The following is a 15,533-nucleotide window of genomic DNA, read 5'->3' as shown; positions in this document are numbered from 1 at the left end:
GAAAAGGATTTATATGTACAAAATATTTATACCAGCTCTTTTACATGGTGGCAAAGAATTGAAAATTGAGGGGATGCCCATCAATTGGGGAATGGCCGAATGAGTTACTGTATATGATTGTGACAGAATACTATTTATATAAGAAATAACTAGTAGGTTGGTTTCAGAAAGACCTGGGAAGACTTATATAAATTGATGCAAAGTGAAGCGAGCAGAACCAGGAAAACATTGTACACAGAAACAACAATATTGGATAATGATCAGTTGTGAATGACTTAGCTATTCTCAGCAACACAACGATCCAATACAATTCCTAAGGACGTATGATGAAAATGCTTTAGAGAAAGCACTGATGGAGTGGGAATGCAGATTGAAGCATACTTTTAAAACTTTCTTTATTTTTCCTTTTTTTCTGGTATTTTCTTTTGCAACACACAAATATGTTTCACATGATTCAATATGTATAATCTATGTCAAATTGCTTGCCTTCTCAAGGAGGGGTAGTGGTGGAAGGGAAGGAATTTGGGACTCAGAACTTTAAAAATGAATGTTAAAAGTTGTTTTTATATATAATTGAGAAAAAAAGAATTTTAAAAGAATCTAAGGATTAGTCATTCAGCATATCAGTAGGTATTCAGATAATTATCTGTAGAAAAACAATAACACAAATCATCAGTGAGTTTTTTTTACTAAATTAAGAAATAACATGTCAGTCAGTCAAAAAGAATTTATGAAGTAGTACGCTCCGGGTCCTGGGCTAATTGCTGGGGACACAAAGAAAGGTAAAACAGAAGTCCTTTCTTTTAAGGAGTTCACCGTCCAGTGGGGGAGAGTTGTAGGGTCATAGTTCTTTGAGCCAAAAAGGACCTCTTGTTCAACCTTCTCATTTTATAGATGAGAAGACTGAGGCCCACACAGCTTATGGCTTGCCTGAGGTCACACAAGTAATAAGCATCACAAGTGGAATTTGAACCCAGGTGCTGTGACTGCAGACCCAAACCTCCTTCCGTTGTGCCATGCTGCTCGGGAAGAAAATCAATTCCTAGTGAAAAGATTACCATCTGCTAGTTTTCAGGAGCAAGCTGAGGGGTAGATCGCTCCCAAAAGTTGATAAGCTTCAGAGAAGAAACTACATGAAAGAACTATTTTGGAAGGAATTCTTGGTTATGTATGAGTTGGAATTGATGGTCATTGGGGTCCTAATTCTGAAACCTTGTGATCCTGTCTTGTTCCTGGGTATATAGTTCTTGGCATATAGTAAGTACTTAAAATGTTTGTTGATTAATGAATGTCTTGGCTACATATGTATTTTATACATGCAGGGATAAGGGATAGGGACTAGATCTGTGATTTTATTGGTGTAAGAAAAGTCTAGATGAAACATTCCTCTTTCTGTCAATGTAGGGTGGCACCTTCTCTGCAATTTGTGGTTTAGAGAGTTGCCTAGAGCACTAAAAAGTTAAGGGAGTTGTCTTGGTATGTGTCAGAGAGAGGAATTGAACAAAGTCTTCTTGGCTCTGAGGTGTAATACCCCTTCCCTGCCCCACACATGCATATATTTGTGAATCCACAGATTGTAGACTCAGTCAGAATTTTGAAGCAATCTTTTATTTCTTTCTTATATTGCCAGTGTCTGATACACAATGGGTACTCAATAAATCATATTGACTGACTAGCTGATGTAGAGAGAATGTTTTTATCGGATTTGAAGTAAGCTGGTTTGGTAACCATCAGCTTTTGGGTCCCTGGAGAAGATAAAATTGTATTCAAATTCACATTTCAAACCATGTTTACTTCATACTTTTACACTTTCTTAGGTTATCCACACTATTGTTTGGACAAATCTATCAACATACTAAAGGGGGGGGTAACAATTTAAAAAACATTATTATTATTAAATAAAATTTCATGCTTGATCAAACCACACCCAATGGGGCCTCACCCAAAACAGCTTATATATGTTATTAGCCTTAGGAATGTTAAGGGTTTTCTATTCAGTCCCTGTTGGGCTGTCCTATGACGCAAACAGTGACTCTGAATTAAGCTGTAATATATGGTTTAGCCTCTTAACAGTTTATGATGTCATCTTTTCTGTGGTAAGAAAAACAAATGCTGTCATATTTTGTATTTGAGACTCCTACAAGCCAGCTTCAAGAGATTAAAAATGTGCATAACTCTCACATTGTCCCTTAATGCCATGGCAATGGCTGCCAGTGAAATATCATAACTTCATGCAGTTTTCAGTAAACACTGTTGGAAAATGGAGAGATAAATCCTTTGATAAGTTACAATGCACAAGGGACATCATGTATATTACAGTGGAAATAGCACTGGATTTTTGTCCAGAGGACTTGGGTTAACATGCTGGCTCTGGTCCCTCCTAGTTGTGTGACAGCAGTAAAGTCCCTCTCCAAGCACACTTCTTATACCAAGCACATTTCCTCATTTATTAAGGTGAAGGGCTTGGACTAGATATTCTCCAAGATCTTTTACAATTAAACCTTGTGATCCTTGCAGAAAGCCTGGGGGAAACCTTAACCATTAGTTATGAATATTAAGTCTTAGGGATACATTTATCCCATATTGGGTAACAATTGTATTTATAAGTCCAGGAACCAGAAGTGCAGTAGCTAAAATATTTTTAAGCCAAACATGGTACACCCATATGAATTCAGGACAGAATCAGGCAGAGCTTGAAACTTCTATTTCCATTGTTTATTTCTTTGGAAATATGGCTTTCAGGAATTCTTGTGAAGATATAAGCACATTGCTTTATGTTTCCCATCATTTTTTATTATGCACATAATCTGCTCATTCATACCTCTTGCACTCACATATTTATAGAATCATGTTGAAACTGTTTAAATCGTGTCAGATTTTAAATGCATAAAATTCACCTACATATATTTTCCTTGAACAGAGTGTGATACTCATCTTGCCAAAAATGAACAGCTTGTTTGAGTGAACAGCTTTATTCTGGAAGAATCAAGCTAACCATCAGGGAATTTCCTTCCTGGTCATTTTTATACTTCCATGATATTGCCTAAGGGGAAAAAATTATGTGAGGCTTAGAAGTTTAAAAAAAATGTATCTTCCTTCTCCCTCTTTTTAGATATTTGGTAAAAAGTGTAGCTTTGCTTTGTCATTGAATAGATGTGTGTCTACTAGAATTAAATTCCTTGAAATTTAAGGAGCATGGACTGCTTCCTTTTTGTTTTTGTCTAATGCCTAATACAGTACTTTGTGTATAGAAGCTCTTAATGCTTGTTGAGATCCTGAATACTATGAGGCCCTCTTTTCCCCTAATTCCTCCATTAAAATCCTTTCCAATGACTAAGAGGGGCTTTTGAGTAGAGACTAGAAATCTGACCTCAAAGTAAGAAAGACCTGGCTTCAGGTTCTACTACTTCTGACACATAGTGGCTGTTTGACCCTAGAAAATATACTTAACTTCATAATGTTTCAAGCAACTCTAAATCTATTATTTCTGGAGATGATGTCAATCTGCAGAGGTCTCATTCTCCCTATTAATAAAATCCCAGGTCCAGTTTCTATCCTTGAATGACTCATTGTAGTATGGAAATGATTTGGAGCTTTCTAAGGCTATGTCAGGGGCACAGCGAGGTGGTGTAGTGTTTAGAGTGCTGTTTCTGGAGTCAGGAAGACTCATCTTTCTGATTTCAAATCTGGCCTCAGACATGAACAAGCTGTGTGACCCTGGGTAAGTCACTCAACTGTTTGCTTCAGTTTCCTCCTCTGTAAAATGAGCTGGAGAAGGAAATGACAAACCACTCCAGCATCTTTGCCAAAAATACTCCCAATGGGACCCTGAAGAGTTGTACGTGACTGAACAAGAAGACTAGGACATAAGCTCTGGTGAGACCTGTCAATAGGAAAAGACTAACTATGGCCCAAGTGGCTGACTATTTTTATTTAGGAACAAGGCTGGACAGATACCACCAAATGGTTGATCAACAAATGATGGGGTTTTTTTGTTTTGTTTTGTTTTTTGATTAAAGAGACTCTTGAAAATCGAGATCCTGTTGACCAAAGGTCCCTATCTTTTTTTTGGTGGGGGGGGTTACCTGCAACTAGGAACTCAGGGAGAATTCACTCTGAGAATGGAGTCTTGGTTTTCCTCTTCCTTTCTGTTTTCCTTTTTTTGAAGAGGGTTGAAGAAAGACTTTTGTAAGCACCAAGACAAACAATAACCTATGATTTTGTAAAATGATATCAGCTTCTTAAGTATATTGTTGTGCATTTGGAAACATGGAAGAATGTTACTTTCCTACTTTTTAATGAAGTGCGTCATAAAGACTTTTCCCCAGATGCCAAGTTACTAGAGAGCTATCCAAGAGTTGGAACTATTGACTTTACCAAAATCATTCCAGTTCCCTTTTTGGGGGCAGCAAATATTTAGGGGGGGAAGTATGAAGGTAGGGATTTCTACACCAATTAATGAAAACACAGGTCAAGATTTCAGAATTGAGCCAATCAATCAAAGGTACAGAAAAGTCCCTCTGGGGTTAAATCTAGAACCCTAAGTATAGAAAAGTTAGCACCATTTGGGACTGGGACTGAGTTAGTGAGCCAAGGGAATATTCAACACTATGTGGATATACCAAAGTATAGATGGGGTACTATTTAGGTATCAATTCAGTGGAGAAAATATCAATACCAGTGAAGTCATGGATGTCCAATGAATTAGATTCTGGGCCCATTAAGATATAAAATGGCAAGGCCCTACCTTTAAGGAATTTACACTTGGGGAAGATGTGGCATTTGTAGGTAAATATAATACAAAGTGAAGTATGATGGAGGTAATGTTGAGATCCAGGCAAAAAGTGAGACAGGGGACTCTTTCAGCTAAGGAGAACTTTTGAAGTATTGGAACCTTTTTCCAGCTATAAGATAATCTTTATAAGGAACATAACTGGTTTTTAATAACAAAAACTTCATTACATTTCCCGTGAAAATTGAAACTTCTCTCTTCAAAATTAACAATTGCCAAATCTAAAGGCCTTTTCTCAATACTTATGCTTCTTCATTTTTCTACACTACTTGATACTGTTTGACCTCCTCTTCCACCAGGATAGGTTTGTGTGATACTGCTCTTTCTTTTTCTTTTTTTCCTATTTGATTGTTCCTTCTCAGGCTTCCTTGTTAGATCTTCCATATCATTCCCACTAACTATGGGTATCTCCTGAGTTTCCTTTTTTCCTCCTTCTTCTGTATCCTTTCTCATTTGGTCATCTCCTCAGCTCCCATAGGCTCAATGATCATTTCTTTGCAGGCAGTTCCTTAACTACCTGTTGGACATTTCAAACTAAATGTCCTGGTGACACCTGAAACTTATCCAAAATCAGAATTGTTTTCACCTTAAAACTCACTTCTCTTCCGAATGGTTGAGGCACTCCCATCTTTCTAGTCATCCAAATGTGCAACCTCAGTGTCAGCTCTGCTACTCTCACTCATCCTACATGTCCAATGAATTGCTCTCCTTTGTCATTTCTTTTCCATGACACCTCTTGGAGATGTCCCCTTCCCCTCATTGACAGAGCTACCTCCTTACTTCTGGATTTCATTACTTCCACTCACATTGTTGTGATAACCTCCTAATTATTGTCCTTGACTCCAATCTATCTCCAATCCAATCAAAATGTTGTCCTTATCTTACCTTATGGTAAGATGCACTGGTTCTAATTAGGTGTCTGGTTCTTACAGAAGCTATAACTAGTGTTATTTTTTTAGTTTCTACTTTATCTTTATACAATTATATCCTCTTCACAAGTCTTAACTTGGGTACATTGACATTTCGACAAATGTGGTACTTTTTTGTAACTCTCATGACAACATAATGTACATTAAAGATGCGTGCTGTTTTACGATATACTGATCCCTTCTATTAGACTATAGAATGAAAGCTCTTTGAGATCAGAGTGCTCCATTTTTTGTCTTTTCATCCTTAGCGCTTTCCACAGTGCAGAGCGTATAGAAGGGTGCTTAATGAAGGGTTATTGCTTGATTGGGGACAGGAATTTTGCCTTGCTCACCTATCTTTGGAGAAACATACCAGAAGCATCTTGTCTGAGAAAAAACCTCTAAAGAAGTATTCTGCCATATGGAATAAAATGCTTTCTTAAAATCAGCAAAAGCACAATAGGATTTTCATTTACCTCCACATTTTATTTTGCTTTTGCTTTTTGGAGGGGGGGAAAGCAGGGCAATTGGGGTTAAGTGACTTGCCCGAGGTCATCCAGCTAGTAAGTGTTAAGTGTCTGAGGTCGGATTTGAACTCAGGTCCTCCTGACTCCAGGGCCCATGTTTTATTTGCTATGCCACCTTCCCTCCACATTTTAGATGATAATGTGACTTTAAAGATATATTTGCTATAGAAAATTTCCTGTAAAAGCTGGCTTAGTCCTTTATCATGTCTTTATTGGTTCATACTTATAGAAAATAAAGATGGCACAGTACCTTGGGAGATAGTGGTAAAGTAGTGGACTTAGGTCAGGAAGATGAATGTTCAGAGCCTCACACTTAGTAGCTATGTGACCTGGGCAAATTCATTTAACCTCTCTGAGCCTCAGTTTCTCCATCTGTAAATTGAGTAGGGTGGACTTAGTGTCTAAAATCCCATCCAACTTTATATCTGTGAATCTCTGACTAGAAAGCATTCTCAGTGAAATCCAAAGATGTATCTGATCATCTACATTTTACAAGCAATCACTCAGATTATGTTATGCATCTCAATCGGCAGCCTGTTAAATTGATCCATCAGTATAAGCATCTTGAATAAATGATGAAATTAAGTAATTTGCTGAGTCCAGAAGTGAGATAAAAAATGAGCTGTATCTTATTTCAGAAATTGCATAGCAATTCAATGATTCAAATAACTGATATATCTGATGATGCTATGTGGCTGAGAATCAAATACTATGATCTCAGAAAAATTTAAATTGTAAATATCTCGAGGCAATGTAAAGATACATTGGTGTAAACAGGCTTTAGCATATCACCAATAAAGTCTTGTGGGGTATAGAGGTAGGGGTGGAAAAGACATGGCTGAGTATACACATGATTGAAAAGGTAGGCAGGTCACCTATTAAGAAAAAGGAACAAAAAAGAGGTTTTCTAAATAGTGCATTGGTACCCCAAAGATGCTAAAAAAAAAAAGCCCAAGAGGAAAATGACCTCTTTTGGTAAATACTGTATTGGAGGAAAAAAAGGAAAAATAATTCAGTAGGATAAGAAGGTATGGGGGGGGGAGTTGTGATCTTTATCTATGGAGAAGGTATCTATATTTCAAAGAAATAATAGATTCATTAAAATATCTTTCTCAGTATCTAGTATAATGTTTGGCAACTATACAGTGGAGACTCAGTAAATGTTTATTGAACCAAGACTTGGCTCAAAACTCCTTTCCATTGCCACACATCCTTAACATCCCCTCCAACACTAAAATTCTGAGTCTCAGCTTTGTCTGACCAGGCTTAGATAATCTGATCATTTCTGTAGTCCATGATGCATTTGCTTAGTTGTTTCAATCATGTCTAACTCTTTGTGATGCCATTTGGGGCTTTCTTGGCAAAGGTACTAGAGTGGTTTGCAGTTTCCTTCTCCAGTTCATTTTGCAGATGAGGAAACTTGAGGCAAACCAGGTGAAGTGACTTGCCCAGGGTCACACAGCTAGTACAATCAAGAAATGATCATAGAATGAGTAAATCAAATTCTTAGAAGAAATGCATTATTGCTCCACATATGATGATGTAGGCATCATTTTACAACAAAGTAATTAAACCCTAAGGCAAAGTTGAAAAATTCCACTGTACCATCATTCTGTTACTTTCCTTTTTAAAAGATCTATAACAATATTAGAATGGAACTGACCTCAAGATGTTTTTTCTCTAAATGTGAAACAATGATACTCAGTTTTCACAACACGTGGTAACCTGGCAATTATGAGGAGCATATGTTTGTACACCAACGAAAACATCAGGGCCTGAATACTCACTACATGTGATGATTTAATATTGGTGCTTGATGTAGGAGTCAGAAGATACTTCCATGTATGTGAACCTGTTTCATTTTCTGTAAAATGAAGTTGAATTGGATAATCTCTATGAAGTCTTCCAGTTCTGACATTTCATGAGTCTGTAATTCTGACCTGCCTATATATCCTTCAGGAGAATGTGAAGACAAGCACTTTCAAATAGTGCCTCCCCTCTCTTAATTATTTTCTGTTTATCCTGTATACAGTTTGCTTTGTCTACCCGTGTTTGCATGTGGTCTCTCCCATGAATTTTAAGCTCCTTGGAGGAAGGGGATATATAAGTCTATATATCCAGTCACTTAGTACACTGAGATCAAATTTCAATTTTCATTTCCCTCCACATTTTAGTTAATAATGTGGCTTTAAAGATATCGTTCACCAGAGAAAATTACCTGCAAAAGCTGGTTTATTGCTTTCTCATGTTTTCATTGGTGCATACCTATAGAAAATAAAGATAGCACAGTACCTTGGGGGGGGGGGTGCTTAGTGATAAAGCAGTGGACTTAGGTCAGGAAGATGAATGTTCAGATCCTTACACTTACTAGTTATGTGGCCTGGGCAAATTCATTTAACCTCTCTGAGCCTGTTTCTGAAATATAGTAGGCACTTGACAAATGTTTGTTGATTGCTTGCTATATAAATATGAATTATCATCTCTCAGCCAGCTGCTTGATTTTTAGCTTCCGACATTAATGCTGTCAGCGATTAGAAAGTAAAGATGTTAACTGATATTTCATGCTGTGTTCACTATGGTGTCATACCCTGGTAACTTCATAAATGTTATTTGATGAGTATGCTGATAACATGATTTCATTGAATTTGAGGGCAGCCTTTTCTCAGTAACGTTCTTAAAGTTTGGAAAGGGGGGTAATATACTGTGGAAAAAAGTGGCTGGTGGAGGAATGGTAATTTTCCTTATTATAAAGATGAGCAAAGAGGATGACTAAAGCTCTAGTTTTCCAGGAGGCAGAAAAATTTCTCCAAATAGTTGACCAGAGACTGTGTTGCCATAAAAATCTTTGTGTAATCAAACAAACCATAGCAATCCAGGATTAAAGTTGGGCTCATTATCCCTAGCAAATTTGCCAAAGCAACCTGGCCTAGGAAAACAACTGCCTCCAGATGACTTTCCTGCATCCTCTGGGATACTTTCACCTGTAGGAGCTGCACCTGACAAGTCAATTTCATGACTATATCCTCCTAGAGCTCTGGGTTCTCGTGGGACATGCCCACTTTTTTTTTTCTAATTAGGGGAGGCTTATGAGCTACCTAACATTCTCCTTTCCCCCCACCCCCACTGCAAAATTACGGTTGGCAGCTTGTGGAGACCTCTTGAAAAATGAGGAGAAAGTGATAGAGTCTAGGGGTATATACAAATAACTCACACCAGCTTAGTCCCAGGAATTTCAAGAAGGGCGAAGGGAGACATCGAGAGCTTGCAAGGCATACTTAGCTCAGGACTGCTTCATAAAAAAGCAACACGCTTTTCTGTTCTTCCCTTCTTTATAACAAGGTAGAGAAAATAAGCTCAATAAGTGAGGTGCCATGTGCTTATCTTCTAAAATGCACACGCCGGCTGCTGCCCGGGCGGACCGAAGTTTTAGTTCCCCGCCTTCAGATGCCTGACACAGAGTAGGGGAGGAGCAGGAGCCGGGAAGGGGGTGGGGGGGTGTGAGCGCGCACCATCCCGAGCCAAGACAAGCAACACATTCACAAATAACACCCCCCACTTCCACCCCCACCCCCACGCTCTACCATTCAAACCAGCCTCTCTCCCCAGCCACACTGACAGTGTCCGCACCGCCACCCGGCTAGGGCGCAGCGCCAGGGCGCACGGAGCCCGAGCCTTGACCAAGCCCGAGCGGGAGCCGAAATCCAGGCGGCGGTTGCGGCAGCCGCACAAGGATCCCCAGCGCCAGCCAGGGGGAGCTGGAAGGAGCAGTCTCCGCGACACCGCGGAACCAGAGGAAGGAGCAGTTTAGGGGAGGGGGGCTCCGCTGACACTCCCCTTCTTTGGTGGCCTGCCCGCCGGGGTGGAGGGCGACCATGGCACTGGCAGTAGGGTCGCGGAGCCGGGGGAGCCTGGCCCCCATCCTCTCGGGTACCCTGTGTCTCTTCATCCTCGCCGGACAGGTAGGAGCCACTCTCACTCTTTCTTTCCCCTGCCTTCCTCCCTCTGGGTTCCTCTTCCTCGAAGTTTTCTGCTCAGGTGTCAGTGGGAGCGGACCATGATTTGACGCGGGCTCTCCCCTCTCCCTTCAGCCCGGTGGCTGGAGTTCTCTCTGCTCTGAGCCGCCCTGTGTCCTATCTAAGCACAGCTGGGGCCAGCTAGGTGTCCGGAGACAGTCTGCCGCTCGCCCGCGGGGCGCCGGTGGTTGGGGGTCAGACTGTCCCTGCGGTCGTTTACTTCCAGCTTTGCCCCTGCTGCCTCCGGAGCACGCTGCCGCCGGCGGGTGCCCTAGCACCGTCCTAGCCCGCCTCCTGCCCGCTGGAGCGGACGCGAGGCCCGAGGGGGAGGCGCCTGCTGGGCAGGGGAGTCCTCCCGCCTGCCTCTCTCTCCTCCTGCCAACTGCCCCCTGGCGCTCTGCCTCGCTGCACCTCTCCCTCGGGGAGCCCCCTCTGGGCGGCGCCCTAGCTGCAATCCCAACCCTGGCTCTTGATCAGCTCTGTTCTGGGACGGCCCCTCACCTTGTCCGGATCATCAGTATTTAGGGTCGCTACCTTCTTATCCGCAGGTGTGCCTTTCCTCCCCCCCCCCCCCCCCCCCCCCCGTCTTCTTTCTCCCCACAAAGAGGAAATGGATTCATTCAGGACTCCTGTCCCAAATCTCTTAATATTGCGGGACAAGGGTGAGTGGGATGGGGAATGAGCGTCAAAGCAAAGGTGACCTCTTCCAGGGAAAGATGAGAAGAGACCAAAGCAACATAAACATCAGGGATCTTGACAGAACTGTTGTTTCTCTTCCTTTCCATGTCCGCGTTGGGTTTTCTCCAATCAGCAGGAGGGAAACCTTTTCACCTATTCCCTAGCTAGCAAGTGGCTACATACTCGGCGTTACCAGGGCCTCCGTCTTCTACCTGGCCTGGCTAGGCTGAGTCAGTGTTACTTTTCATTGTATACTCTTTAGACATACCTGCAGCGTTGAGAATATGCCCTGTGCAGAGCATACGTTATTAAAAATTTGCTTAGTCATGGATTGTTATTGTACCTGAGAGCTGCTTGAGGAAAATGGTTGGGCAGGTGGATCTTAGCCAGTAAGGGTGATTGGGCTTTTGCTTATTTCTTTCCAGACGCAGGTTATCTCTGTGACCAAAGCAAAATTACACTCTCACTTCTCGAAAAAAGCAGTGTTTGAGTTATCACCAAACAGCCTCTATTTCCTACTGTTTGGTTGGGGAAATCATGGGGGGGAGGGGAGGGGAGGTTAGCTTTCTCCCACTTTCATAATTTACATTCTTTTTTTTTTTAAGACATGCTAGCAATTACAATCACTTTCAAGCCTTTACTTTATAAAGTAAGTTTCATAAGTAGAATGACACTAGATATTCAATGTTTTGAAGATGTAGATAATGTCCAGTAAGACAGTAAGAAGCATAACCACAGGAAGAAAGTGTGCCCCATAACACATGTGCTCTTTATTAGTGGGAGGAAAGTGATTTTATTTTATATGTTGTCCGAATTATCCCATAGTCCAGCATTTTCGCCCCAGTTTGCTCCTTCATCTAATCAGGTTTTTTTTTTTTTAATTAGAATTATAGAAATGCTAGAGACGTGAAAGAGGATTGGCAGTCAACATTCCAAACCATTCAAAAGAAAAAAAAAACTTTCAGTTTCGGGGAAGCAGAAGGAGGTAAAGAACAGGTTAGAATAGTACCTTGGTACTGTTGCTATCCTTCCTCAGTGGTACTCAGCTGTGCCTAGTCCTTTTTTTCCCCTCCCTACTCCTCCTGTTCAGACCTGCTTTGAACCAATCAGAGTTCTCTTGGCATCAAACTCTGTACCACCTTACCCAGCTTTGCACACCTGTTCTTTCTTGCTCTAATTCTCAACCAACTTTCTTCTTTCTGGGTGCGGATGATGAAAGCAATTTTGCCCCCCTCCTCCCTTTTGAGGAAGTAGTTTATTGTTTAATTCCAAATGGATATTTCTTGTTATACTGTATAAGCCTGCTTTCCACATGTGAGAAGCCTGACTAAACTTGTCAGAGGAGGAATAGAAAATTGTTTAAGTAGTAGATGGGCAAGGTATCCTAGTGGAATGCAAGAAAGTATTCTTTGCTTTCTTGTGCTCAGTAATTAACTCTCAGTTGACATTGTTACTTGATGTAAGTAGCTAGTATTAACCACAGTGTCTAATTTCCCCAAGATTGTTCCCATATGGGAGTTATGTTTCCTAAATAAAGATCAATTGTTTTACTAGAAACTTTCCTCAGCCTTAGGATAGATAGTACCACCAGCAGAATAAACCATCCACATCTAATCATCAAACTTTTTGAGTCCAAAGTAGCTCAAAATTAGTTTGGTACAGTGTTTTCTTCCTCATGTATACTTTGAGTGGTGTTTGAAGCAAATGCTTTAGTAAATGGAGGGATTGTTACTAGAATTAATTGATCAATCTGGCAAATGAAGTGGACATTGCAAAGTTATCTTAGTGACCTAGCTGAACTTCATTCTCTTTTTTATTTTTTTAATTAAAAAAATATTTATTTTTAAAGCATTGGGGTCAAGTAACTTGCTCAAGGTTACATGGCCAGGTGTTTCTGGGTGGGTGCTAAGTCTCTGAGCCCAGATTCGATCCCAGGTCTTCCTGACTCTGGGGGCGGTGCTCTTACTGTGTGAACTTCATTCTTAAAGCAGTATAATGAAAAACTTTAGTACAGATGAAAACCAATTGAAAGTCTCAATGTTTCTTTTCTTCCCACTTCCTTGAAAGTCTGTTGTCTGTATTATCTACCTCTCCCTCTGCTCTGAATTACTCCCTTCATTGCAACTTCCTTTCTATGCCTGGGTTAAATGAAGATTGTTCACTCCCTGAGCTCTTAAGAAACATGCTTCCCTTTATTTTTCTGATTAATTTCATTCCATAAGCTGAGTCTAAATTCTTCCCAGTATTTAAATATTTCCCAAGATAGTCTGAGTTAACTTTTTAAGGCCATTAGAGATTAACTCAATCACAGCTACCAAGCCCCAAATTCTGAGAAAACCATTGGATGGCATAGTTGCCAACTTAGTTTAGGCTCTTATCACCTTTTGCCTGGACTTTTACAATGGCCTGCCTCCCAATTGGTCTCCCAACTTTATCTCTCCCCATCCTAATATATACTCCATGCATCTGCCAAAGTGATTTCCCTAAAATACAGTTCTAACCATGTCATTTGCCTATTCAATAAACTCTAGGATGAAAGAGAAATTCCTATTTGGCTTTTAAAACCTTCCCCAAATTATCTTTCCAGCCTCATTATATATTAATCCTCTGTATTCTAGTCAAATTGCCACGATTACTGTTCCTCATACAAGTTTCTTTATCTTCCATTTTTCTCTTCACCATCCATTCCCTTATCTTCAAATGTTCTATCTCAATATATCCACTTTATAGAATCCCTTACATCTGTTAAATCAAAGCTCAAGCACAACTTTCTACTACTGTTTGTTACCTCCTTAGTGCTCATCTTCCTTAAACCACCTGGCCTTTATTTTTGCATATATTCCATATACACATTGTTTCCCTTCCATAAAATGTAAAGTCATTGAAACAGGAACTGCTTTATTTTTATCTTTGTATATCCATCACCTGGAATTAGTAGTTGCTTAATTAATGCTTATTGATTGATTGATTGGGAGGGAAGACTTGTCTAGAGAGTGTAGCTAGATTTGGACAAATCACTATTGCTGGGGGAAAAAAAACCAGTGCAAAAATGTGACTATTGGTGATTGGTCAGGAAAATCATATCTGAAAATGAATGACTGAAAATTTTTGTGGAATCAAATAATTTTAGGGTTGGGAGGTGCCTCAGAGGTCATCAGCTCCAAACTATATCTGAAGCATAAATTCTTTCTGCAGTATCCCTGAAAAGTTATCTTTCAGTCTTCATTTGAAGACCTCAAGTAATAAGAATCCCATACCCAATTCCTTTGTGAGGCTGCTTTAATTATTGGGAAGTTTTAATTCTTTTTACATTAAAACCCTTTAAATTTTTAATTGAAGATAGAGATTAAGGTGCTTCTCTTTTCTCTCACATGTTGTCTCAAGGCTAAATATTCCCTGTTACTTCAGTGGTGGGTATGACTACAGTCTTCTCACTAATATGGTACTTAGGACTTCACACAGTTATTTAGATATGGTCAGATCAAATCTGAATATGGGACTATCACCTGCCTTATTATAGGTACATTTAATTGAGCCTAAGATGAAATTCAGCATTTTTTCATTGTATTATCATTTTGTTGATTCATGTTGAGTTTTATTATAGCTCAACAAACAACACTAGGCAATCAGCAGTTTACCTAGTAATATGACAGTTCCCCAGTTAACTCCCAAAATTATTTCACCGCTTTGTTAAACACCGGGAAACCATTAACTCTGTTTTCTTATTATTCATTTTTTAATTTCCATATTATATATCCCTATGCCTCTTTGAAATTAATTTCTTTTCTGATATAATTTTATAGATGTCCCGCATTTTGATTACTCTTTTTTTTTTTTTGCTTTTTGGAGGGCAATTGGGGTTATATGACTTGCTCAAGGTCACAAGGCTAGTTAAATGTCAAGTGTCTGAGGCCAGATTTGAATTCAGGTCCTGCTAACTCCAGGGCTGGTGCTCTACCACTGCTCTACCTAGCCACCCCTTGATTACTCCTAATAGTGGTTTATATAATTATAAGTAATATGGTATATGAAAAGGGCACTATGTTTCTGTCTTCACTCTAATATTAGTTTCCTCTGAGTCTGTGACTACCATTATTACCCCATCTCTATCCCCAAAGGAAAGGTCTGAAGTTATTTGCAAGCTCTAGTCTTGAAGCTTCTTTCCCATCACTTCTCACTTATAGGTTTGTATGTCCCATCCCACCCTTAAAATAACCTGACCTTTTTGCCCAAAGATCCAGCACAGATATATTTTCTTGCTTCACAAATTTTGAAGCTCATGTTTTGGTGACAGTTTTATGTAGGAACATGGAGTTACAGTGGTTTAACATCAAGATTCTCTTGCCTTAAAAGATTATGGCATTGTTATAAGATTATCCTCTAATGTGTGATTGAGGTTTTTATATTTTGTGATATAGAAGAGTAAATAGAAATACTAGTTGGAAATAAAATTGTATTCTTAATAGCTATCTAGTTCAAATCAATTTTAATGTTTGACCACAGATTGGGATAATCAAAGAAATCAATCATGAATAACAAGCTCATTAATTTACAAAAGCATGACTTTGATTAGAGGGAGAATGCACCCCAAATTTGGCTAAATAAAGAGGAGATA

General features: G+C 39.8%; 1 protein-coding gene across 2 annotated transcripts in view; it reads left to right on the top strand.

Moving 5' to 3' along the window:
* Nucleotides 1-8,328: 8,328 nt before the first annotated feature.
* ADAMTSL1 (ADAMTS like 1) overlaps nucleotides 8,329-15,533 on the top strand; it is a 1,086,428-nt gene continuing 1,079,223 nt past the window's right edge. The window contains exon 1 of one of the 2 annotated variants that reach the window (XM_069090660.1): nucleotides 8,329-10,186. In XM_069090660.1, the coding sequence (XP_068946761.1) occupies nucleotides 10,100-10,186 (87 nt within the window). In that variant the 5' untranslated portion in view covers nucleotides 8,329-10,099. The remainder of the gene's footprint in view (nucleotides 10,187-15,533) is intronic. The other variant, XM_069090659.1, reaches the window with a different exon arrangement.

Source organism: Petaurus breviceps, unplaced genomic scaffold, assembly GCF_028583685.1.
Source record: "Petaurus breviceps papuanus isolate PSGF00001 unplaced genomic scaffold, PetGlider_PUasm1.0 187, whole genome shotgun sequence".
Taxonomy (NCBI): domain Eukaryota; kingdom Metazoa; phylum Chordata; class Mammalia; order Diprotodontia; family Petauridae; genus Petaurus; species Petaurus breviceps.
The sequence above is the reverse complement of the archived record's forward strand: the minus strand, read 5'-3'. Positions and strand labels throughout refer to the sequence as shown.